At 43.3% G+C, this 27,897-nt stretch overlaps 1 protein-coding gene across 1 annotated transcript; it reads right to left on the bottom strand.

Moving 5' to 3' along the window:
• Nucleotides 1-26,592, bottom strand: SNX18 (sorting nexin 18). Its single transcript, XM_049863725.1, has 2 exons — nt 24,739-26,592; nt 1-892 (listed from the first exon to the last, which is right to left on the bottom strand). The coding sequence occupies exons 1-2, from the start codon at nt 26,375-26,377 to the stop codon at nt 639-641; spliced, it is 1,893 nt and encodes a 630-aa protein (XP_049719682.1). The 5' UTR covers nt 26,378-26,592; the 3' UTR covers nt 1-638.
• Between the last annotated feature and the right edge of the window lie 1,305 nt (nt 26,593-27,897).

The raw sequence follows: 27,897 nt of genomic DNA, 5'->3' as shown, positions 1-27,897 counted from the left end.
ACCCCCTGCCCCACTCCACCTCCCCACCCTGGCCAATGCAAGGTTACCGTCAGTTTGTCATTCTATGCACTGGCCTTTCACTGTTTCAATCATACAAGCTGTGGTTTACTTAAAACAAAAAAAACAAAAAAAAAAGGGAGGGAGGGAGGAAGAAATGAAAAACCAAGAGTCTAAAGGCACAAAGTCGCATAGCTGCTCTAGTTGGAGTTTGTAAACAGAGAATAGGTTGAATTTAGGTAATCCCAATTTATGAGAGTAAAAAGGCATCCACAGCTGGCTTTTATCCCGCCAGCTTCTTTGAGACCCTTCATGGGTTTTGAGGTCTACAAAGTATGCACTAAAATACCCATACTTCAAAAAGCAATAAGGCAAATAGTATAATCATTGTTCCAAAAGTTACAATGGTAGTGTAGGCATACATAGTATAATTTAGTTACAATGTGTGGTACTGTTTCTATTACATAACCTATTAACTGTTTCTTTCCTACAGAATTATATATTCAGCTGGGTTTCAGTTGAACACAAAACCATCCTTGTACCACCACTGATGGTTGGCAATAGCTCTTTGATAGCAGTTTTTGTTCTGCTGTAGAGATTATCCTTGAACTGAAAAAAGTCCACCATCCAATATTTAGTCATTAAACACTATCATATTTGTGAAGAGCTTCTTCCAACTTCTGGGTCACTTTTTGGAAAAATATTATTTGTTGTTGTAAGAAATGCTGCATCTGTGATTTAAAGTCTCTTACTCGAATTTGATGGAAGTGGTGAATTTCAGCCAAAGTGGCAAAAGAAATAGTGTTACAGCGATCCTGAATGCCGTCTGCCTTCTGGACCTCCATCTTTCCTTCCTCCACGTGTCGCCTACTCTCCTTTACTTTGGTAAGAGCCCCTGTATTTAAAAAAAAAAAAAAATTAAAAAATATATATATACATATATCCCAATGACAAAGCTGCATATTAAGCACAATCTTGGACATTATAAATATCTGCCTAAACTAATTTAAAGTCCTTCAGAACTTAAGGTGATGCTTTAATTGCTCATTAAAAAGGAGGACTCTGGTAGTTTCTGAAAACACCTTCATTGCTGCAACTTTATCTTATCAAAAACTATCATTTACTAGTATTTCCCTTCTCATTCAAATAGAGTTACTATACATAACAGATAGTAAACTACAAGGGACTATCTCTAAAAAAGACAAACGAAGAAACTCTGATGTTCTCACATCCTTACGAGAAAATGTTTGCCATTATTATATATAAGTATATAAGAATTACATATAAAAACAATACCCCAAAGAGGATGCAAACTCACTTCTTCAGAAGGTCTCAGTAAAGGATTATTATATAAGACTTCCAAAAACACCAACTCAGGTGGTGCTCTGGAAATCACGCCACAGTCCTGGAGGGTGCTTGGCAATGTTGCTGGTCTACAACTGGAGGCCACCTTCGTTGGTACCGGCCAAGCCCGTGCCTTGTTTATCTGCAGTGAATGCCTGACTCAAGTGTTCCCCATAGACAGTGTTCAACGATGACCCTTTCCCGTTGCTGTCGAGTCGATCCTGACCTACAGTGACCCTACAGGACAGAGCAGAATTGCCCACAGGGTTCCCAAGGAGCGGCTGGTGGGTCTGAACTGCTGACTTTTTGGTTAGCAGCTCAACGCTTAACCACTGTGCCAACAGGACGCCCACTCAACGGCGACAGGGTGCATAATGCATGTGTTCCTGATTCTGACTCCAGACTCCATTAGAGACCCACACCTGGAGTATAAGGGCCTTGAGAAAAAAGAATTTTTCTTTCCTCTGGGGCCAGTGGTGGTTCAGTGGTAGAATTCCCGCCTTGCATTTGGGAGACCTGGGTTCAAGTCCTGGCCAATGCACCTCATGCACAGCCATCACCTGTCTGTCACTGGAGGCTTGTGTGTTGCTAGGATGCTGAACAGGTTTCAGTGGGCCTTCCAGATTAAGAAAGACTGAGTAGAAAGGCTGGGCAATCGACTTCTGAAAATCAGTCAGTGAAAACCCTATCTGTACAACAGTCCCATCTGCAACAAATCATGGGGATGGTGCAGGATCAGGCAGTGTTTTGTTCCACTGTGCATGGGGTCACCAAGAGCTGGGGCCAACCTGATGGCAGCTAACAACAACGAACCTTCTCTAGGGGCTGTGAGGCCGGCTAAGTTTTAAGTCTGACCTAACTGTATACACCGTGATTTGGGAATGAAGCCAGAGGTGCCATAGCCTCTTGTCAAGAAATACCACAGGAGGCGTGTGCAGGGGTAGGGGAAGGGTATCAGTCATCCTGGCACGTGCCACATGAGGACAGGTGTTTCTCTAGGAGCACAGTCATAAAAAGACATAAAAGGCTGAGAATGTTTAGGGGTGGGAAACAGGATATTCATGGATGCTTGGCAATGAGTGATAGATTAAAGCTCAAATCACTTGAGCACAGCCAGTGCAGGAATTCAGATTTCCTGATTCCATCCAGCACTCATACTACTAAACCATCATGAAAGACAAGGTAGAACAGAGAGAGAAGTCAAGGACACCTGGCTTTGCAGTGTGGCAACATGGCAATACTGAGGAAAGAAAAGGTAGTCTGTTTGAGAGGAGGTGGGAGATCTGAGAACTCTGTTTCGGAAATGCTGAGTTTTAGTGAACAGTGAAATAAATATACATAGAAAGATGCCCTATTTCCACATATCTTTAAATATCTTGTAAAATAATATAGAATAAACCTAGTATTAAATAAAACCTTTAAAGGTTAAACAGTGTGCTTTTTGCACAGCTCAAAGACCTGAGAAATTAAAAATCTCTACTACCACAAATTTCATACCTCTGTGTATGTGCGTACACACCCACACATTCATTTTTATTTTTTTAATTCTAAATTAGATCTTTAAGTGAAAAGCAGCGGAGCCCCTGGCTCAGGGAGAATATGCCCTGCACAACAAGTGCACTGAATGCTGACCCACAGCCCTTTCCATTTAACCCATGGCAGAGACGGGTGGTCTGCTCAATAGAGAGAGCACACTCCTGCTAACACGGCTTCAAGCGTCAGCTTCGGCCCCACTCCTACTGAGTCATCATTCTGAAAGTGCAGCACTTTTAACATGTTTACCATGGCTGACGGAACCAGTACAACGCTAAAATTTGCCTGCTTGTCGTTTTGGTTCAGTGGCAGAATTCTCCCCTTCCCTATGGGAAACCCAGGGCCAATCCCAGGGCCAATGTGGCTCTGTACAGCCACCACCCGTCTGTCAGGATGTTGCTATGATGCTGAACAGGATTCTGTGGAGCTTCCAGACTAAGATGAACTAGGAAGAAAGGCCCGGAGAACTGCTTCCAAAAAGCCTATGGATCACAATTGTCTGATCCTGCTGTAAATGGGGTTGCCGTGAGTCAGGGCTGACTCGACAGCAAACAACAACGAAGTTTATGTTAAAACCAGAAAGACTGCTTCCCCAAAAAGGGAAAGAAAAAAAGGTTTTGTAACAAATTTATCTTTGTTACATGTATATAGGTTTCATAGCTTATGTCTAGAAATTGAAGTTGAAAAGACCAGGAAAGCATATACAAGGTAGAGCTAAGGAAAAATAATTTCAAGAGGATGACTGAGAACATGAAATCAGGAAATGCGTGTTTCAACACTTAAACAGAAAACGGGAAACCATGAAATGTTTCAGGTGCCTTGACAAGTTTTTCATCTGATTTCGACCCAAGGCTCCCAAGGAAGCCATAGCCCAAGGAACAAACACGGAGGACAAGCACTTGAGGACCTAGACTACCTGGACTCCATGTACTTGTGTAACAGCCGTTGTCTGTATTTGTGACGTTCTGGAAGCATCCCTTGCTCTAGTCATTAGAGCGGTTTGAATGTCAGCTAAGTTGCAGACTGTCAAATTCCAAACCAGATCACCACATTAATTTCTAGAAGCTACATTCTATTATACAAAATTGTACACGTGATTACATGACAACCACTTTAAAAATGGACGAGAATGAAGTTTTCACAACTTATCACGTAGGCACACATGGGCAAGGCAACAAGTGTTAAATCCTTCTGAGGCATTAGGACCTTTTGGCATTTAATACCTTTGAGTTTTTTAAGTGTACATACTACAGGAGCAAAGGAGAATTTAAGGCTAATTCCCCCTGACCGAGGATGAATTTATTAATAAATAACACAGATCTTATTTTTAAAGCTCCGTGAAGTTTGGCCTGTGGGGTAAGAATTTTAATTCATTTAGCAAACATTTACTGAGGGGCTTAACATGCATGGAGCACATTGCTAGAACAGGGAGATTCAAGCATTTAAACATTCAAGTCCTCACCCTCAGAGGAAGCAACCTCACAACGTACCCTCAGGATGGGCACACCAGTATGACACGAAGCGCAACGGGACCAAAAGTAATCTGCATGGGGGGATGAATATGGCATTCCACAAGACAGCACCTGACCCGTATCACGGAGGAAAATATTCAGAGGGTCCGCCACGCACAAGCACCCTGCTCGGAGTGCGGTGGGGGTGGCGGGCAGGGAACAAGAATGTGCCAACAGTAAATGGTAGCTACCAAAAATAGTAATCATATGTGCTAGGCACTTTCCATGTCCTCTACACTCACTACAACTTGACAAGGTAGGCATTACTCCTATTTTTACAACAAGGAAACACTGAGGAAGCCGCTCCACCTCTTTGAGGCTCAAAGTCACCCACCTAACTTAGTTAGAAGCCACTTTGGTATCTGAATCCATGACTGACTTCAAAGCAAACACTACAAATATTTAGAAAAGAAATTGCAAGAAAGTCAGGCAGGCCTAGGTGAGAGCAGGATTCTAGGGGACAGATGGCCTGGGTGGTTGAGGGTCCCTGGGAACATGGATCTCCCCCTGCTGACACCTGTGCTGTGCCCCCGCAACCCCTCCTTTTCCTTTCTCACCATCCTGATAATGTCCCTGGCTTTTATTTTAACATGTAATTCAGAAGGCCTTGTGAGCATATAAAGGAAACTAGTTAGGTTCCTTCCCTCTGGAATCTTACTAACCTCATTCAATTCACTAATTATGCCCGTAAAGCCCTTCAGTGTTCAAAAGATGTCTGATTTTCTTATTTTGTTGAAACATATCTTTAAATTTTCTTATCTTTGTGTGTGCCACAAACTCACAAAAACATATTGGAAAAAGAAGCAGCATTCTGTTATGCTGAAAACTAAGCCCAAACACTACCTTATGCGTGTCGGGGGCGGGGGGGGGGCCTCTTTTTGTTTGTTTTGGTCTACTTAGATCCTATCAGACCAAACCAAAAAACCAAACTTGTTGCTATCAATTCCATCTCATAGAGACCCTATCAGAAGATGATATAAATTGAGAACTACCACCAAAAACATTAATATGCAATCCCTTTAAGAATAAATGGGCTTTGCCTCTCTTCGTTTTGCCATAGCTGGATATCCCATCCCCCGCCACCACAAAAAAAAAAAAAAAAAAAACCTTTATTTTGCAAACTAGGAAGGATAGAACAACTCAATCACTGATGAGAGGAAACATCAAAAAGCCAATCCCATATGGAATTTCAGTTTAATTTAATGCAATACAAATCAGTTAGCATGATGTGGCAGGACTGCAAGGAGATGAGGAAGAGACATAAGACTTATAAATAAATAAATAAATAAAAGACAGTGGCTCCTGTTTAAGAGGCTCAAGTTATTTTCTAAGGTATCAAGATGTACATACTGAAGCACTTCAGGGGCAATATAAAACAGTATATGAGGGTGTTACACAGCATATTGTAAACATACAAATTCTCACAGAGTAGTGAGTATTTCTTCTCTACAAAATAATACCCACTTACGTAGAGAAACAAAAAACCTCCTTTAACTGATAGGCAGTTAAATTGATTTTTCTCCCAGGTCCACCTGCAGAAGAAAGATGGTTAACAAAAACAAAAACAAAACAAAAAGCCAAAAGCAATATACTAAAAAAAAAGTCCCAAGAGTTCCCGAATCTATGCTGAGTTGGAGAGACACCAGTCCAATCCTCTCTGTAAGAAAAGTACAGCAACTAGCTATCGAAGTTCAGGATGATCACCCCAAGGGCCTTTGACATTCTAGGTCAAATAAAAACTATATTATCTTCTGTAAAAGAGTTGACAAAGTTCAAAAAATACGTATTTCCTTTAACAATTAAACTATTTTATTTTTAAAAAGTCATCTCACAATACTCGAGTTAGTTTTTCCTATATACAGCAAAACAACAAACAGTAAGGGTGCTAAATGTGTTTTCTTTCTCTAAGAAAAATAAAGTGAAACCATTCACTAATCATCGAAGTTAATTTACTGGTTTACTGACCAGAAGTAAACAGAAAAAAATGTGACATCTTTTATTAGCTCAAGCTATACTTACGAACAAACAGCAAGGGAGTTTGAACACTTGGGAAGTGACAGACAGAACTCTTTTTGGGTTCACGGGAGTTCCCCCTCAACCTTCTCTCTACCCGCTGTCCTTCTAAATTCTGCCTTCTCCAAGATGAAACTGGGAGCAAACTTTTGCAAAAGAAACAATATTACAAGCATAAGCTAGAGGTAATTCAAATAGTATCGCTATTAGAACTAGAAGTTGAGTTTTGTTACAAATGGCTGTTTTCTCACAGCTTATTTGACAATTCTCAAGCTGGGAATTGTCTATATACATTTTTAAACTCCACATATTTAAAATTTAAACAATCACAAGAAAAGCGGAGAGAAAGTTTTCAACCAAGTTTAGCATCTAAGGAGTGGCAGGTTGGGGAAAGAAAACTTAGGGCAGAGTTAAATCATTTATGGACTTACTACTTCTAGGATATCTTTAAAAATTAATATGTAGCTGCTTAAGAAGCACCTTGCAGAGATACAATATAACCAGCTGCAGAGCTGTAACAAGACATTATAGCATCTCTGGGCAGTAGTGCATTTTTACCAAACCCAAGAGGAGTGTAAATAAAAGCTATAAACACTGCCCAGACTCCAAACAAAAAAAGGACCACACATTTTTATCACGGAACAGATACAAAAACAGGCAAAGGTTTTCAAAAGCTCTACTTTTTTTAAGTGGTTAATTTAGGAGGAGTCTGCCCACTGCCAGTCCCCTCTCCTCATAAACATAATATTGCCATACTGCTTTCCAAACAGAAATGGGAAATGAAAGAATAACAAAACAGAAAGCATAAATACAGCGTAAGGTGGAAGGGTCACTTTTGGAATAAATAACAGATCCCATAGCACTTGTAGGAAGGGCAACAAGTTAAGATAAATAATAAATATGAGTGGTCAGAAGAAAAACATTATTGAATGGGGATGTAAGTATATCACTATGAAACTGCTTCTTTGGCTAATAGACATTAATTATTTACATCTAGAGCAACATATAGGCACATTAAGGTTTTATTATGAAAAGAAAATGTAGGCAAATACTAAATTTCGAGGTTAAGTAAGAAGGGATTGAGTATGTTATTAGTGAAAAAAAAATAACAACCACCACCACCAATAAAGTACTAACACTTCCAGTTCTGAAGAAAATACAATGTACTAGAAGGTAAAGTGCAGCCTCCCTAGCTTACACAACTGAAAATTCTTAGAATGTATTTGAAGTACAGGAAAAAATACTGTTGAAAGTGAGGCAATGTATTTTAGCCATACCCCATTACTGTGAGCCCAAACAGGCAAAAATAACTCAGGCTGTCCTCCAGGATACCTAACTGAGCATCTCACACATTTCAATTGTTTCTTCCTCAGGGGCTTTCTCTGGAAGGAGGCAGAAAGGAGTAAAGAGATTCCTCCCTCATAAAAACAAAAACACGTTGAGAATAAATTTTCAGTTGAGCACTCAATTTAATTATTAAATCATTCTGGCAAATTATGAGAATTTCTCCACAGGATAGAAAGTTCACTCAGGACTACTAACCCTAAGACCTTATTACAAAAGAAGGAGCAAGAATTCTGAGGACTTCCTTAACACTCCAGTCCTGATAAGCCACCTGCTGCTGGAAGGCCAGGCAGTGCTGTTCTGAAGTCAGAAGGGCAGAGCTGGCTCCCAAAAAGAGCTGAAAGAGCCTTAAGAGGTTTTAGTACAATTCTCTCAATTTTACTGACATAAAACCTTGGGCCCAGAGAGGCCATTCCCACCGGCCTGTCACGAAGGTCTCTGCATTCTGGAGATGGTTTACTCTCTAGCTGGGTAAAGACTGAGCGGGTGTATCAAGGTTTGAGATGGAGATAATTACCCTGCTGCATTCCACTGACTAGGCCCTTTCTTGTCCAAATTTTGTGAGTTAAAAGGGAAACTAAATGAATATTTTGACCTTGCCCGTAGGGTCCCTATGAGTCAGAGCCAACTCCATGGTAACAGTTTTTTTTTTTTTGGGTTTTAGGACCTGTTATTAATGAAATCTCTTGGACTCCTATGGCACTCTTAGTTGACTCTATAAGCAAAAATCCTAATGGATCAGTTTTTTTATTACAATTGCCCAGGCTCAGAGAAAGGCATGTTGCCCCCTCTAACACCACCAAACCCATCTCCACAGAACTGACGTCCTAAATTCAGCCCCACATCTCTCCCAGCTTTGTTCTGCATATCTTACCACATAAACTATCTTGCATAGTTTTAAAACATGCTGAGGCTGGAGGGAGCCAAGCATGAAATAACTATGTCCTTGTTTATAATACGCATGTACTCTGTTATAAACGCATTCCTTGTATTTGTAACAAATACAAAATGATTAAAACAAAAGAATTTAATCATCTGACCACCTTCATTAACATTATTACCGTAAAGGGCTCACACCCAAATCAGTTCCTTTTATAAATTAATTATGATCCAGGAAGTTAGCACCATTTTCAAAAGCATCACCTTACACAGCATGTCAGTAAATTATTCTCATCAGTAAAAACTGCTTAAGAAGCATTGCAGTGTCTTTCTTCATCCTAAAATGAGAGCAGTGAAGCTTTGGCGTCATCTAGTCAATTAGCACATGCTAAGAAGCCACTGCAAGTTGAACCAAGCACACCAGCAAACGCAGGTGCATTACAATCAACTGCACAACATCAGTTTCTTCTGCTTCTGATTTGCAGAGAGAAATAATTTCCCTGGCAATTTCTCACCCAGTAAAATGGGGGGGGGGGATCTCATTAGCTTTATTGTCTTAGGGATTTTAACCAAGGTGAGCCCTAAACTCAATGTAAGATGATGCCCTGCCTCCCCCAAAGATGTCTTTATGCCCCCCCTTCCCCTTCTCAGGCCCCCACAGGAGACTTGCTGACTGCACAAAGGGCTCCCAACTCAACCCAGTCCTGCTTCTGTACCTGAACTTTGCCATCCTTTCCTCAACCAAATCTCTAACTTTCAGTGTTTTTTTGTACCTCCTAAAAGGCCCAGTCACTAAGCAACAGGGATCCAAAGGCTACATTTTCTCCCTTAAAAAAAAGAAAAGAAAAACACCTTAGTTAATTTTGAAATCGTGAATACCCCAAAAACATTTTCTGTCTTCCTAGGCCCTTTCCCCAGAAAACTGAAGCCTTGGTGTGAGGGACAGAGCAGGAGACAGGCCAAAGGGCAACAGGAACAGCTGCTCAAGGTTGGGCCCAGCCTGTTTTTCTTCATTCCCCAGTAAAAGTAAAATGTTGAAAGAAAATGCTAATGTGGCCAGTGTGGCCTATTTCCTTCTTATCCTCCCATCACTGGCATCTACACCTCTCCTTCAGTGCTACTCTCCATTAACCTCTTCCCTCTCCCTTTTCCTTCCTCTTTTAGGTATCCCCCTACTTATTGATTACCCTTTCCCTTCTTTACTCCAATTTCTACTTTTTCATATTGCTTTGAGTGAAACTTCTCAAAAAACAAAGGCCAACATCCACCTAAGCAGGAAGAAGGAGGATGGCCCCGCATCCAGGAAAATCATCCCGCGTGAGCACCTGCTCTGTGAGGACATGCTCTGCACATTCCACGTCTCATTTTTTCCTCTTTATAACCCAGAGAGGAAAGCCATTATCATCCCGTTTTCAGAGAAGGAAACTGAAGCTTGGGGATGCTAAATATCTTTACCAATAGTGCACAGCTGATGTGACACCAAGTCTACCCAACTCCCCAACCCAGGCGATTGGTTCCCTTGAGCCTGGCCTGAGTAAGGACTGGCTTACTCCTTGTCAGTGTCTCAAAGCCCCCATGGACCAGCTTCAGCCCACAGCGCGTACAATGCCAACACAACAAGCCCCCTTGGAAGCCTACACTGCCTCAGGGACAAGCAACCCACAAAAGGCCTCTAAAACCGGCCCTCCAAATTCTATTCTTGGATCAAGTTACATTAAGAGAGCTCCATGTCTGGACCACATTAATCAAGTCTGGACAGTGGAGATATTAATACTGAACTGAGATTGGTGAAAGCACCAAAAACTATCAAAATTCAAAGATAAGATTAACATAAAATTCACTTTCAATTTCTTAAATACAATAGTCAACAAAGTGAACTTTCAAGCCAGTTACAAAAGGAGGGAAGAAGGTCAGGACAAGGAGTATAAACTACAAAAAAAAAAAAAAAAAAAGCCCTGGTTGCTTGATGATGAAAAAAAATCAATCATTTAAAGAATTCAGGCCTGTGAGGTTGGTTTAGTCCTGAAGATGTAACAAGAAGCAGTTTGTTCTATGTAAAAAGCCTTGTTACTGCCTAATTAAGTAGCTCCTACAGCTTCACTCAGCAATCACGAAATATCTATGGGCAGAATGACAGTATGAATGAAAACATTCACTTGAGTGTAAACATCTTTAAGCAAGTGATTACTTTTACCCACTATGTAAGGCATTCTTACAGTGCACCTTGTTCTAAAAATAAAAAGAGGAAAATTATATCTCTTGTGGCTTATTTGGTAAAATGAGCTGTTCACTGCTGGCAAAATATACACACACAAATATGTGTGTGTGTACATAAAATGGCCTTTGTGTTACAGCTTATATTGAATATTAAATATTAGTGATAAAATTACTAAGGGTGATAGAGTCAAGAGAATTCTGTAAACACAGTGTTTTTTTTTTTTTTTAATTTCAAAACAGTTTTTAAACACAATAATGAGAAATGTTGATTTGCCTGGGGCCAAATAAATACACAGATGAAGACATTCAAATTTCAGACTAGGAAAAATATGTATTGTTTCTTTTCTTAAAAATGTTATACCCATAGAGTCTTAATAAAAGTAGGAAGAATATCCTTGGTAACTAAAAACATGCAATAAAACTTTTAAACACAACTGATTTTGCAAAGTGAAATCCATATAATGGTTTAAATTCAGAGAACACAACTGATGCCTGAGGTCTGAGGTACATAATTCCAACTTAATTCTTTTGTTACCTGATACATGTGCATGGATATTGGTCCGAGCAAATAAAGCAGCACTGGATATGTTTACAAGCTGCCAGCACTCTGGGTTTAATTAACCCTTTGTTACACAACAAACATTTTTATGCCAAAAAGAAGAGTGAACTTTGGAAACATCACTCTTCCTTCAAGTTTATAACTCATTTCTTTTTTTCTAGGAAGATAAAATCTAAACCCACTGCCGTCAAGTTGATTTTGACTCATAGAGACCCAATAGGACAGAGTAGAACTGCCTCAGAGTTTCCAAGGAGTGCCTGGTGGATTTGAACAGCGGGCCTTTTGGTTAGCAACCGTAGCTCCTAACCGCTACGCCACCAGGGTTTCCTAGGAAGATAAATGGAGATACAAAATAAGGCGAATCTGATACAAGCTACTAAAAAGACACAATTCTCTTTATAAGTGAAACCAGGGAGACAGAAGAAACACATCCAAAGCCGTGGGATTGTGTGAATGCTTCTAAGAATACAGCAGCTAATACTGTAATTAGAAGAATATTTTCAAAGAATTGTACTTATGTGTATAAACGTCTTGCTTTCAAGTATTTTTCCATAAATAGTATCTAGTTTTTAACTTCAGGATTGAAACTGTAAACTCCATTGTCACAATCTGCTACTTAAGGTATGATGGGAGGTGAGCAACACAGCATTAATCATTTCCCCTAGTGCACACCAAAGGATTTTATACCAGTAACCAATCATCTCTAAAAAAGGTGTCCCCACTGTGGCCACTAGGACTGGCACTTCACATCACTCTGTGATCACTACTAGGCTTTGGGGTAGGAGTACTGGTGGGTCAGGGGTAGAATTCTCACCTACCATGCAAGAGAGACCTGGGTTTGATTCTGGCCAGTGCCCCTCATGCACAGCCACCGCCCATCTATCACTGGACGCCTGCATGTTGCTATGACGCTGAATAGCTTTCAGTGGAGCTTCCAGGCTAATGAACTAGGAAGAAAGGCCAGGCAATCTGTTTCCCACAATCGGCCAATGAAAACCCCATGGATCACAACAGTCTGATTCGTAACTGAAAAATGGGAATGACGCAGGACCAGGCAGCAGTTTGGTTGTGCGTGGGGTCACCACGAGCTGGGGGCCAACTCGGTGGCAGCTAACAAGTTTTGGGGTAATTCCTAAATCGCCTGTTGTAAACTTAAGACTACCCCCTCACCCCGTGGTCTTCCTGCTCCTCTTCATGCTGGCAGGTACCAGGCATCCGGAGGCTCTGCATCTTTACTGTGGCCACATCTGGACTTCCTTGAACTAGATCATTAATAACCAACTAAAGACAGAACAAACCACCTAAAACAGAGTTTTTAAATATACATGAAATGCAAGTCATAAAACATGAAAAACTACCTATTACCCATAATGTCCATACAAATACAGTAAAAAAGCCCATAAAGTAGGATTCTAAGACTCCCTTCAGCCCCATTCCTTATCTTCCCCTCTAATCCTGCTCTTCTTAACCTGCCCATTTCTGTTACTGACATCATCACTTTCTATCACCCAAATCCAAGACCTCAAAAGGTAATACTTGGTTCCTCAAGACAGACATCCCCTCAGCAAGTGCTGCCATTCTGCCTAGCTGGTATCTGGAGTTCCCCACCCCCTTCCACAGCCACCCTCCCCCTGGGACTAGTCTAACACTTCCTCAGCTCTGTGCACAGCCCAAAGACAGACTTCCTCCAGCCCTGACGGGGGAGCCAGGGCTGCACCACAGGGATATATGCCTCCAAGAACATGCAGTCCAAATTTCTGTAAAACAGGCATAATAAAAAGTATTTACCTCAAAAGCTCCTATGAGGTTTAAACTGATACAACGAACATAAAACACAAAGCAAAGTGCCTGGCACGTAGTAAGCCCTCGAAATAGTTAGCTATTTTTATTATGATTAAGATGGCGTTCTTCAGTTTAGAGCCTTTAGTGGCTACTGACTGTCTATAAGATAAAACCAATTTTAGAGCAAGCATGATACTTATTGTAGGATAAAGAACACCAGTCTCAGGTCAAGACAAAAAAAATGAATTCAATTCCTGTCTTTCCTTATTAGCTGTGTGATCCTGGAAATCGATTAACTTCCCGAGCCTCTGTTTTCACAGGCATAGAATGAGGATAATACTCCCCTGGGGAATTAATAGCTAAATACTAAATGTGCAGAATCTTAGGCACTAATACCATACGAGATGGTTACTCCATTTCATACATACAGAAATGGAGAGTGAGAAAAGTTAAGTCCGTTGCCCGAAGATACACACTGAAAGTGGCAGGAACTCAAACCCAGATCCGTCTGGTTCTGGAGTCCATGCTCACAACCACGTTTGTATCATAATCACTCCTGAATGGAGTTAAGATATATCATATGCCCAGAATACTGCTAGTCACATAGAAAGTACTCCATAAATGGCAGCAATTACTATGACTACTTATTACTCTCTCACCCCCCTCAGTTCAGCCTGAATTAGTGTAAGAACTCCCATATTATACAGTCCAAACCACCCTGGACACCTGCCACCAGCATCTGTCCATTTAAGGGCATGCCTGACCAAGTCAATTCCCTGATTGATCTTCTACGATGCTCCCTCCAACACCCCCAGCAGATGTCAAAATCACCTGAGTGTTTTTTGAGGGCACCAACGTCTAGGACCCTCGCTCCTGACATTCTGATTCCACAGGTCCAGGATGAGGCCCAGTACACAGCTGTAACTGCTTCACTGGATTCTGAGAGGCAGCCAGGAGTCCACGCCTGATTTTTGCACATGTGTCCTCTGCTCAGCGTGCCCTTCCTCACCCTGCCTGCTTGTCCAACTTCCAGTTTGCTTATCAGAACTCTCCTTAGACCGAGACCTGGAGAAGCCACCTCTAAACCCTCCTATCCACTTCCATGGTTCATTGCTCCCTCCTCTGTTCTATTTCACACTGCGGCCCATTTCTATGATTGTATGTGTCACACTGTATGGGGACATCTATTTACTTGTCAGTCTCCCTCGATGACCTGAGCAGTCTTCGAGAGCACTGGGTACTCAGCAGGCATTTAATAACTGTTTGCTACACTCACATGAAATATTTTCCTAGTATACCCTACACCTGAAAAATCAACTCTTATATGCTTATCAATGCATTTACAAGATCTGGGATGCACTTCTCATCTATATTCCTCCAAAAGACAAAATATGACCATTGTTCAAAGGAGAAAACCAAACGCTACTCACCCATGCCACTAACCCAAATTGAGAATTACCCCTTTCCCTTCTCTGGCCTCCCAAGCCCTCTCTTCACTCTCAGCACTAAGTACCAGCTGCCTTTCATTTCAATTCTCTGTGCACATATCACCTCGCTTCTGGAACTTAACCCTACTACTCAACACCTAGACTCAGCACTTTGTGTATCAAGTCAATCAACAAGGATCTTATGATATGAATGAAGCAAAAGGGGCTCCAGTAAAAGTACCATAAGCTTACTGAAGAGGAAAGAAGTCAATGCACACAAGTTTAAACACCAAACAGCAACATGAAGTGAAATCACGAGGTAAACCCCGAAAACCCAGTGCTGCCACGTTGATTCTGACTCAAAGCGACCCTAAGGCATATAAAATAAAGCATTTTCAAACCTCTTCTCCTCTGCCTAACGAATTCTGGAAAGGCATTTCATGGGGACAGAAGTCTAAGACTAAAATCACTCATGCTCATTAATGACTTCATCCATAAAGTATACCCAGGTCTTATCTTTATATTTTTAAACTCTATTATCAATCATCGTATAAGTAGCAGAAAAACCTATAAATCACAGAAGACAACTATTTCTAAATCAACCAGAGGTACTTATCGAGTGCCTACCTCATTAATTAATTCAACATACGTTCATCAAACACTTAATATGCTATGGCTATTAACCAAAAGGTCGGTAGAATCCACCAAGTGTTCCCTGGAAACCTTATGGGGGCAGTTCTACTCTCTCTTACAGAGTCACTATGACTCGGAATCTACTCGACAGCAACAGGTTTGATTTTTTTGGTTTTTTATGCATGTATGAAGGAGTCTGGGTGGCACAAGGTGTTTGCAGTCTGCTGCTAACCACAAGGTTAGTGGTTCGAACTCACTCAGCGGCTCTGCAAAAGAAAGGCCTGGCAATGTGCTTCTGTAAAGATTATAGCCAAGAAAATCCTAGGGAGCAGTTCTACTCTGTAACACCTGGGGTCGCTGTGACTTGAGGGCGACTGGATGGCAGCTAACAACAACATGCACATATGTAACAATGGAGTATGCAGGATATATACTAAGTATCCTCAGGACACCATTTAGCTTTAAATCAGCTACAATTACTTGGAAGGGATGGGACTCAGAAATACTGCATACAAGGAAGCACTAAATCTGAGGCTTGACTGTGTGCATGGGGTAGGGTGGGAGAGAAGCGGAACAGAATGTAGGAGCCCAGTCACTAAAAAAAGATTAAACTAAAGTCCTGATTCCCCATCTCAATTGATAAAAATGCCTCTCTTACTGTTGGTCAGGCCAAAAATCGTGGAATCACACTTGATGACCTGTTTCTCTCACATGCCATATCCAATCCCTCAAAATAAGACTGTGACTTTACCTTTAAATTATATTCAGAGTCAGACTTCTTCTCACCACCTCTGCTGCCCCATGCTGGCCCAAGGCACCATTACCTCTTGCTTAGATTATTGGGGCAGTCTCCTGGATTACTGCTCCTACCCCTTACTCTCACAGTCTACTCTCAACACAGCAAACAGAAGAAACATCAAATTAAAACATGAAGTTGGAGATCATTCTTTGGCTCAAAACCCTGCAATGGGTTCCATCTCGCTTGGCCTTTACTCCAAGTCCTGACAATGACTGACAAAGTTCTGCAAATATGACCTTGCATGATCTCATTTCCTACTAGGCTCCTCTTAACTCCCACCACCTGGCCTCCCTGCAGTTCTCCTCAACACTCCTGGCACATGCCCACACTTTGCTCCAGCTGTACCCCCTGCCCAAAAAGCCCTCCCCCAGATATCTACATGGCTAACTCACTCACCTTCTTCCCATCTCTGCTTAAATCTCACTTTCTCAACGAGGCCTACTTTAACCATCCTTCTTAATACGCCTTCTTACCCTGCCCCATCTTTTCGTTTTCCCTCCCACATACCATACTCCAACACACATATAATTGACTTGCTGTGTTTGTTTTTATTTTTTCACCTCCACCCTGCTGGAATGTAAACTCCCAAGGGCGGTTATCTTTATTTTGACCACTCATGCAGCCCTAGCATCTACAGCAGTGCTGGTATAGGGCTGCCACTTCAGTTATTTGTTGAATAAAATCAAGTTCCTTTTTTTTTAGAGGGTCCTAGGAATTAATCCATTCATTTTAGGTCCCCTCCCTGGCTCTATTTCCAAACAGGATCATATTTACAGGTATAAAAAAACCAAACCCATTGCTACCGAGTCAATTCTGACTCATAGCAACCCTATAGGACAGAGCAGAACTGCCGCATTAAGGTTTCCAAAGCAGCAGCTGGTGGATTCAAACTGCTGACCTTCTGGTTAGCAGCTGAGCTCTGTGCCATCAGGGCTCCACCTGCTAAACAATACATGAAATTTCTTTATCAGAAGAGGAACATCAAATCACAGTGAGAGATAAAATGTTCTAAGGACAAGGGAGAAATGACATGTGGACTAAAACTCACTCAGACTAAAGTTTATTCAAGCTATGAATACAAGATCAATATCAGATCGTTTCTACTTTTGGAAAGGAATCAATATTTGGAACTCAAAGTGAAGTATGTTGTATAGGACGAAAAGCTACCGTCACAATTTCTCTCTTCGGTGGCCTTCTAAATTACAGCCCTCATCTGGGCCAGAGAGAAGTTGGTCCAGCTGCCCCACTGCACCTCAGCTTTAGACCACCTGGGAACCATCAGGAGTAGGCAGGTGGCCAGGTATTAATCACTTTCACATTCACATCACCTGGTGAGGTAAACCCTTCATGTGTGCTTGCTGATCTAATTTAAATCTGCATAAATTTTCTTTCACATCAAGTGATAAAGGGTTTTCATGCTTCCAAATTACAAAATTAAATAAGCAGACAGAGCACTATTGAAAACAGGCTGAAAGAATGTCTAAATGTTTTCAGTATACTTAAGAGCATTTATATTCAATGAAGGGTGATACTATTTAAACAAACAAACAAAAAATCAGCAAAAGGGTACCTAGGAAATTAGCCTCATTCTTACAGGCCAGGGAACTAAAGCTCAGAGAGGTTACAGTGATTTACCAAGGACACAAGTAATTTGGGGGAGGGGGATGCTGGCAGGAGACAATTTACATAAATCATTTAATTTGAACAACCGGTGACTGCAAATAATGCCTATCTCTATGTCTCTGTTACTATTATTTCTGGTGCTCAATGTGCGACAATCTCATTAGAATTTAATGTTTCATTGCTGTACTGGTGTCTCCTTGAGTTTTGATACTTTTGCCTGCAATACTGGTGGTGACAGACTACCTGGTGGGGCGACCAAGTTGCAATAAGATTAAAGGAAAGTCTCTTTCACTTTAAAAGCACCTTTCTCCTTTTCAAAAATTAAACAGTGAGTAGCTACTATGGACCAGAAAATTTAATCCTCATGATGACCTTGTATGGAAGTATTCCCCTCCCTTTGCCAATGAGAAAATAGGGCTCAGAGAGGTTAAATAACGTGCCTGAGGCCCCCTCCTCACATTCATGCACTGGACAACCAGATTCCATGCAGGTCTGCAGGGTTACAGGGATGGGACCTGCACTTGTAATTCTTTGCTTGGTACATCCCTGCCCTTCATTGGTACTACTACCTCAGCTCCCTCAGACTTGGGTCAACCCCATCTCCTCTGCATAGCCTGGGGTAGCCTTCTGCAGGGTGGTCTTGGCCCTCTCCTCTGGGGCCCCAGCATCCTGGCACACGGCTCTGTGGACCTGGTGCCTGGTGTTGCCACAGACGGTTTACCTGTTTACTGGTCAGACAGGTCAAGAAGGATCCTGCAGACACCAACGGAGTAACTAGAATCTAGGCTATACTCTATACATTTGGGGTGGTAAGCAGTACAGGTCTTCAGGGTACAACCTCATCAAACAGAGCTCTGCTGTATGGTGTCATTTTATTTGTGATAATCATTTACTTAATATCATGGAGCTTAGATGGCAAATTAAATCTCACTTGAAATTACGATTTTATTTAAAACAATGTAACAATAGAATTTTATTCAGTCCGAAGAAAAGGAACATAGTTTAAGGAAATGTCATGTCTGTAAGTGAATTTATACCTTCTTCCCCTATGGGCAGTTCTACTCTGTCTTACTGGGTCGCTCTGAGTCGAAATCAACTCGATGGCAACAGGTTTTTTTTTGTTTTCCCTCATAGAACGTCTCAGTTGTTGAGGTTCCACCGTAATGTTTGGAAATCCTAAGATGATTACAAAGCAACCTTTGTGGATGACATTTCTGATTCAAGAAGAAAGTCCAGTAGAGCTCACAGTGCTCCCAGAGTTACCAGGAGAAGAGGGGCGAGGGTGGGCAGTGGGGTCCTCTGGCCTCCTCTCAGTTGTGCTATGATCACTGTAACATACTGGGCTTTCCAGAGAGATTCTGAGGAGGGCTCCATGGCTCAAAAAAGAAGTCTGAGAAACTACTGACAGGGTAGTGTAAGCAGGACACCACTTGGCTTTATGACCTAAGACTGTTCTTGACCCGGTCATATGTTTTACCAAGGAAATGAGTCATCTATTTCAAAAGCCTCAAAGGTTACTGTATTTTCACTAAGAAAATACAGATTGGGCCAAAGGTTGAAGCTAGATCCGAAGTCTCCTTAGAATAGTGGGGGGTAAAGGAGAGGAGATATGGGTTCAATTAAGATGGGGCCAAAACAAAAAGGATGAAGAGTTTCAATTTCCAGCCCAGAGGCTTCGAAATAAGGATGAGTTTGCCAACCACCTAACTTGGTAGATCTTTTCTCTGTATTTCTGCCACCACCCTTGCAAGGCTATTTTTAGCCCCAGGAGAATGGGTAGCAGACAGGAAAGGTCTCATTGTAGCCTTGCCTCCCCTTGTGCGCCCTGCTGGGGCTCTAAAAAAAAAAAAAAAAAGGACTCTAGCTATCTTTAATTAATGTCTGAGGGACAGAAGACCAACCCTGCAAGTGGTAAAAGGAAGCACAATGGTGAAATTCTACCCAGTAAGACTGCTATGCCCACTACTGGTGTACCATTCCTGAGGTCCTGGGGCTATTTTTTGTTGAAAAGAAGGCTCCATCTGGAACATTTACAGAGAGCAATGGAGTAGTCTCTGCATATTTAAGAGTACAGAAAACAGGACTGTTTGTCTAGTCCTGCCTCCCTGCTTCACTCAGCTCAGCCTAGATTTTACCAACAAACCATTTTTACATGATTTTACAACCTTTTTCTGGAATAAAGAAATTTCATATTTAAGTGATTCCCTCTAGCTATCTAGTCCATATTCATAAATATGAAACCAACATTTCTCATAATCTAACTTCTAGTCTTTCCCTTTTATAATATTCCCCAAGAGATAAGCCTAAAGTTTTTAAGCCACAATTTGCTGCCCTCCAGATCTAGCTGTATTAAGTATTGTATTAGAGATTAGTCATGATCTTGAAAATAAAACTGCATATGTCAAAAAGCTGATAATGAACTATATTCTATACGCAACCCCAAGCTCAACATCAGCATTATAAAGGCAAGGAGCATAAAAAGGCAGAGGATAAAATGCTGCCATTTGAAGAAAAGGAAATTGAGACCACAGGATTATAAAGCTGGTCAGTGACAGACGGGCGTGAACTGCCTAGACTGGGATCAATAAACTGTCTACGAACAAAGACTTTAAAGCAGTCCTGTTCAGTCAAACAAAACATGAATAAAATTCAAACAGATTCTGAATTCCCATCTAATGTAGTAGACTCAGGGCTTAAAACTGATCTGTTCTAGTTCAAACTCCGGCAGAGAATTTGCATTTCCACCCCAGAATCATAATCTACATTTTAACAAGATTCCCAGGTGATTCTTACATATAATAAATTTTGAGAACCACTGCTCTACTAGTGGTCCTCAGAACTGGTCCCCAACCAGCAGCAAGAGCATAGCCTGGGAACTTGTTAGAAATGCAAAATCTCAGCAGGGATTTGAATAAGAACAAACTGGTTTGAAGCCCTATACAGACCATAGCAAACTGCCTTCTTCTTTCACCCTACTCTATTAACCTAAATACTAAAACCAAACCAAACTCATTGCCGTCAAGTCGATTCCCACTCAAAGTGACCCTACAGGACAGAGTAGAACTGTCCATAGGGTTTCCAAAGAGCTGCTGGTGGATTCGAACTGCTGGCTTTTTGGTCAGCAACCACTGTGCCACCAGGGCTCCATTAACCTAAATAGGTCTGTTCATCTAAAACTCCAGTAACTGATGAAAAAACTGGAATTCTCTTTTTGTTGAAGGAACTATATGGCTCTCTTCACTTTTACAGAAAGTATTCACACTAAAACCATTATTAAATTTAAGCAATGGTTTCCAGTACTAAGTATAGTCAGAAAAATGCCAGTCTACCACATTTAAGGGTATTTGCGATTCCTTCCCCTCTCCCTATTCTGTAACTGGTTCCTTATTGGCCTCAGATGCCCCTTTGGAGACCAGTTGTGTTTTCTGAATGGGACACGAAGGCAGGCTGCACCAGAAGATGGGCGTGCTCATACCAGGAAACTCACTGGTCAAATGTCTGGGAAGTTCTGTAAAAAACGATCTAGCAGGACCTTTTGTATTTACGACTTAAGTCTATGAGGGAAGATGGGGATGCCATGTGATAACCAAACAAAAACTATCTGGAAAGTACTTTAAAAGATAATCAATTTGCTGGAAAAACTTAAGACAAGGATGGCAATTAAACTACAGCAAATTGGCTAGCACAGGGCTGTCCAATAGAACTTCCTTCGATGATGGAAATGTTCTCTATCTCATTGTCTAATACAGTAGCCACTCCCTCTCCAGCACTTGAAATATGGCTACTGTGACTGAGGAACTAAATTTTTAACTTTATTTAATTTTAATTAACTTAAATTTAATAGCCACCCATGGCTCACGGCTACAGTATCAGACAGCACTGGTCTAGAATACGAGCTGACTGACCACAGCAGTCTTCTGGAAAGGAAAAAAGCTCAGGAGCCTAATGTTCCTTTCCTTTCCCCCAGGAATTAAGGGGGAAAAAAAAATTAACTCTCCTTCTTATCTGCCTTAGTAATTCAAAGCCACTTTCTAATCACATTCTATCTCATTTCAATGTGGACTTTATATTAGACCCACTGCACGAGTTGATTGAGACTCATAGCCTATAAACCAAACGGCACAGTAAAACTGGCCCACAGGATTTCGAAAAAGTGACTGGTGGATTTGAACTGCTGACCTTTTGGTTAACAGCCGAGCTCTTAACCACTGTGCCACCAGGGCTCCATTATAATAAAAAAAAAATTGAACGTGTGAAATGTAGAAGTAGTGGAACTGCTTTTGCTTTACCTTAAACAATGAGAACAGGTAAAATAAGTATTCTGATTTTGCTTTTTTTTTTAGTTTCACATTTCCCTCTAAGTTGCAGTATAAACTTTATAGACTAAATACCTATAACTAACGGTTGTTTAAATTGCTTAAAGGTTGTTCATTTTGTTCTCCTTCTCAAAAGCCACAGTAAGACCTTTGATGTGATTATGCTGAGACCTTAGAGGAAAAAAACAACCTGTAAATAAAATCCCCAAGTGCTCAGACTAAAAGATTCCTTCCAATAGCAACTGCGTAGTTAAGAGAGGAACAAAGTTGAACTGCTTTTTACAACCTCAGTCCTGAACATGCTCAAAAAGCCTCAACCTAATTTATGACACTCGTCTCATCTGTATTCCTAAAAGTCACCCACACTGGCATCCACAATAAATACTGGGTGTCAGCAAACGCTAATGCCTTATCTGCTGCACACTATAGCTTTAAACAGCAGTCCATTCTAAAGACACGTCATCTAGGGACATTGGCTCCCTGTATGTTAGACACCAAGGCTACAGCAGAAACAAACTATATTGAGTAGCAACTGGTAGTGTTTCCCAAGTTCCCAAAGATTATGTTTAATGCCCTTGAATCTGTTTAAACAACATAAAATGCTACTTACTGGTTTTAATAAAAGAGGTTTTTCAAATCCCGAGCAATAGGTAATAATTTCAGTTCTAGAGTTTTGTCTTTTTTTTTTTAAATAAACTAAATGGTTTAATATACTAAGTAGGCTACAGCAGTAAATTCAAAGTAGACCTTAAAACAGACTCCATACCCTTCCAAATAAATAACTTCAACAGAAGGGCACCTGACAAAGGCTGCCATCATTATTTTTGGGTGCATGGCCTGAATGAGGGGAAAACCAATCAACGAACTGATTCCATCCTAAAGTAGACAGTCACCAGTGTCTGGATGCAGGGTTCTTTGCTTGGCTCCACCCACTTTTAACTATTTACCAATAATTTGCATAAACTCACAGAAATATGAAAAAGGCAGCCAGTGTAGTTCCAGGTACATTTAAAGTCCATGTAACACGACTGAATGTAAATGTAAGATCCTGAAATAAAGCCTCAAAAAGTCAGTTCAACTAGCACCAGCAAAGAAGTCAAGGATTCAAGGCAATTCATGCAAAAAACACAGAAGGAATGTAGAAGCAGGCTTAACATATGCCAACACAATAAGGTAATTCAATCTTAGGCTGCATTTACAAATTTTAAATTGCCAAGGAAGCTACTTTCTCTACTAAAGTTTGTGCTGCGGATGTTTCAGGGTACTGCACTCTAGTAGGATCAACAACACACTCAGGGCGTCTGAAGGAGCCCCTCCCCACCCCCGTGGTAAGAGTCAGAAGATTAGTCACACACTTGGAAGGGGAAGGAAAAGAGACTGCTGTTTCCAAATGTCTGAAAGGCTGACATGTGGGTGAGGAATAGACTTATTTTGTGTAGTTCCTGGGGACAGCAATAGAATCAAGAAAGGCAAATTTTAGTTCTGTGCATGGGAGAATATGTCAAAGATCAGAGTTGTTCATAAATGGACCGGTTACACCTGGACAGGCAGTGAGCATCTCATCAGGGAAGGGCAGACTGATGACCCAAGGAGCTTTCTACCAGCGTAGGAAGTTAGATTAAATGACTCCCTTTTCCCACCCTCCTCCTATGCTGGCAAGATGGCCTACCTAGCCCCAATACCCTCCCATCCTCTCACTCAAGGCATTACATTAGAATGCAAATTAGCAAAGCTAGGACAAGGATTGCTGCTGTAACTTATTTTATAAATAATTTGCATATTTCAGTGCTTTAACAGAAGTTGTTGCTAGATGCCATTCCGTCGATTCTGAATCATAATAACACTATAGGACAGAGCAGAACTGCCCCATAGAGTTTTCTAGACTATAATTTTTACAAGAGCAGAGCACCAGGTCTTTCTCCTGAGGGGAGGAACGGCTGCGTGGGTTCAAACTGCCAACCTCCCAGTTAGCAGCTGGGCGCTTAACCCTCGTTGGGCCACCAGAGCTCCTTTATCAAAAGCTAAATTTTTTTTTTTTTTTTAAGGACACTAGAAATTAAAAAGAAACTCTGACTATTGGACAGCAAACTCACTGGAGTACCAGAAACACTGCTCTCAGATACACTACTCAGATTCTATGCATTCTACTAGTTTCCTGACTTCCTTTTCCTAACCAATAGTCTCAATTTTGGTCTGTTAATAGATTTTATATTGAAAATGATTAAACTTAAAAGAAATTCACTTTCTTAAAACTTCCTAAAATTCAAATAAATCTTTTACATCATTTTTTACAAAAGTTGCAAGCAGGAAGTCCTTAAATTGCCCAAGCTAGCACCCTGGAGAAATGATCCTAATTCCTATACCAAAGCAGGCACTGAGAGGTGAAAGCAGGGCTTATCTTTAATTGCAAATACCCCTTCCTCCCCAATATTTTCATGCTTCCTGAAACCCACTGCTAAGTGACACTGCGGTATTCAAATTGATGCCTAACACAGTTTGGTCCCTCCTTTTAATTCTACCCTAGTCACAAGATTACAGATACAAAAAGAAGCCCATTATCCAACTATTCAAACTCTAAAATGATTGCGATGTCATAAAGAGTAACCTCAGAACTTCCCTAAAGAGTACTTCAAGGAGGACGCTACCAGTGGGACAATCAACCCCTGATTCCAGACCTACAACTGACAGTGGGACTTCTGTCAAAGTCATCCCTTTCAGCCTGAAAAATACATTATCATTTGCTCTAAAGTCCAAGCTTTACCTTTCTGAACATGGATGATGTCCGGGAAGTTGGCCAGGTGCCCCTGATACAGCGCTAACAGGTCCATGACCGGGTCCAGGTCCTGCCTGGGCTGGTCGGCGAACAGCTCGCCGATGGCGTCGTAGGCATCCCCGGTGAAGGCGATGGCCTGGTTCAGGCCGGCCGAGAAGGCCTGCTGGTCCAGTTCGAAGGCCTGGCTGAGGCCACGGAAGGACTGGCCCACCTTCTGATACTCCTTCTTGAAGCCGGTCACCTGCTTGCGCGCAAACTCATTGGCCGTGTGGTTGAGCTGCAGCGCGCTATCGTCCATCTTCTTGGTGAAGCTCTTGAAGCCGTCGATCTTGCTCTCCACTTCTTGCAGGTCGAGGGCGGCGGCGGGGGGCGTGCTGAGAGTCAGGAAGAAGTTGGCCCCCACCATCTCGTCCTTCTCTGCCTTCCTCTTGCCTTGTTTCCAGGCCTTCTCGTCAGTGCTGCTGGGACACGTTAGGAAGTGCTGGAAGACGTCGCACTGCGCCAGCACCGGGTGGCTGGCCATGTGGTTCATCCACCAGATGAGCCCCTTCCGGCGCTTGGAGATGAAGTCCTCCTCGAAGCGGCCGGTGGCCTGCTTCTCGGGCAGGTGGGGAACGGAGATGACCGGGAACTTCTCGGCCAAGCGCGCGTAGAGCCAGTCGAAGTGCTTGTAGCGCCGGTGTACCGGTACCTGCGTGTGCGTGGGCACCAGCTTGTAGGAGATGTAGCTCTTCATGCCCTTGAACTTGGTCTGCTTCGTGGGGTCGTCAATGGTGCACTGGAAGGGGTAGGGGTTCTCCTGCCACTCGGGACCATAGGGTCCCAGAACCACGCACAGTTTGTCCCCGTCCTTGACGAAGCCCGACGCCTCGCCCAGCACGAAAGCCTCCCCGCCAGACTTGACGAAGGTGGAGAAGCGGTTGAGGTTGCGGCTCACAGTGGCCGAGCTCTTGGCCCCCGACGGGTGGTGCTGCGAGTGGTGCGTCGGCGCTGTGCTGCGGCGAGAGCCCAGAGACAGATCCGAGCGCGTGGACAGGCGGTAACGACCTGCCGCGCCGCCGGCCCCCGACGACGAGCCGTCGAAGTCCGGGTACGCGCCGCTGCCCAGCGCGCCCGGCTCGTCGGCCACCGTGGAAGTGTCGTCCCACTCGTCGTCCCAGTCATCGTCGCTACCCTGGCTGGCCTGATAGCCTCCGCCCCCACCGTAGAGCTGCTGGGGCGACGGCTGCAGAGCGCCCCCGCCGTAAGGGAAGCCCGCGCCGGGCGGCTGGAAGGTGCTCGGCGGCGGCGTCTGCTGCGACTGCAGCAGCGGCTGGAAGGCGTCGGGCGGAGGCTTGAAGGAGGCGGGCGGCGCGGCAGGCAGGGGCTCGAAGCCGCCGGGCGGCACGTTGGCGTAGCGGGCCGGGGCTCCCGCACCGCCGTCGCCCGCCGGGCCGGGCTCGGGGCCACGGATCACCTGCACGTACGAGGCCGGGAAGAGGCCGCGATCGCCGCGGCTGTTGACGCCCTCCAGCCAGCCCTCGATGTCCTGCTCGCTGCACAGGCTCAGCACCTCGTGCTCCCGCAGCGAGATCTCGCCCGGGTTCTCCGACCTGAAGTCGTACAGCGCCCGAGCGCGCAGCGCCATGGCCCCGGCGCCCCGGCGGTGGGCCCCCGACTCCCACCGCCCCGAGCCCGGGTCCCGCCCGAGGGGCCCGCGGTAGTGCTCACGCCCTGGCGCGTACACGAGAGCGCGGGAGACAGCGCGCGGCCAGCTGTCCTGGCCCGCCGGTCGCGCCCTCCGCCCGCTCCGCTCGCAGACCCGAGTGCCGCGCTGGGCCGCCGCCGCCGCCGCGGCCGGGGGCGGGGCCGCCGGTCTCCCACGTCCTCAGATGTGCTAATCCACGGCCGAGAGCCGCGCGCCAGGCGAGAGCAAGCGATAGCCGAGGCGCCGCTCCCGCCGCCGGGCCGGATCCGCGGCCGCCCCTGCCCCCTTGTGGCCGGTGCTGCGCAGGGACGTTTCGGGGTGAGAATGCTGCAGGGAAAAAAGGAGGTTTCTATTCCGAACGGAGCCCTGGTGGTGCAGTGGTTAAGCGTTTGGCTTCTAACCAAAAGGTTGTCCGTTCGAATCCACCAGCAGCCGCTCCTTGGAAACCCTATGGGGCAGTTCTCCCCTGCCCTATAGGGTCGCTATGAGTCGGAATTGACTCGATAGTAATGAGTTTTATTCAGAAGTGAATTGTCTGAGAATACTTCCAGGCTTTTAAATTAGAAAACATCTCCTGGAAAATAAATTAGTATTTGCATTCTTGATAACGTTCCCACTCTGAACACTCGGTGAACGCTTCTAGAATAACTTAACTCATGCATCTAATAAAAGATTTTGCAACGAATATTAGCGATTGCACTAAGAAGAAAGACAGGGGGCCTGCACCCAGAAGAGGCACCTTCCTCTCCTCTCCTGTTCACTGGAGCCTTTTGTCAGGGAGGGGAGGAGACTGACAAGAGCAAAGTACGATCTAGGGAAGATACTGTGCTTGACAAAATAAGAAGCAAGAGGTGGTGTAGGGAGGGACGAGCTGGAGGGTATACAAAATATGTGTACAGAGAAGCAACATTTTGCATGTATCCTTTCTTCTCCTTAAGAGGTATCCTTCCACGTACTGCAGAGAATGAGAGCTCAGGCTTCAGGGCCGGGTGCTGGATTCCAGTCTGCCTTCTGACACTAACTAGCTGTACGACCGTGAGCAAGCCACTTAATGGTACCTACTTGCTATGGTTATTATGGCTATTCATAGCAATTTAATCCACATTTTCCAGATTAGGAAAGCGAGGCACAGATAATCTGTGGGGAACACTGTACATAATAAGCACAATTTAAGTGTTTGCTGCTACTTTTGCTGCTGTTACTGTTATTTTGGAAAGCAAAAACCCTTCCCTCCTTCATAAAGAGAAAGAAAAACAAAGTTGCCAACCACTTGGTTCTGACTCATGGCAACACCATGTGCCTCACAGTAAAACTGTGCTCCATAGAATTTTCAATGGCTGATTTTTTGGAAGTAGATTTCCGGGACTTTCTTCTGAGGCACCTCTGGGTGGACTCAAACTGCCAACCTTTTGGTTAGTAACTGAGCCTGTTAACCATTTGCACCACCCACGGACTCCATC

The sequence above is a fragment of the Elephas maximus genome, chromosome 2, assembly GCF_024166365.1.
Source record: "Elephas maximus indicus isolate mEleMax1 chromosome 2, mEleMax1 primary haplotype, whole genome shotgun sequence".
Classification (NCBI taxonomy): domain Eukaryota; kingdom Metazoa; phylum Chordata; class Mammalia; order Proboscidea; family Elephantidae; genus Elephas; species Elephas maximus.
The sequence above is the reverse complement of the archived record's forward strand: the minus strand, read 5'-3'. Positions and strand labels throughout refer to the sequence as shown.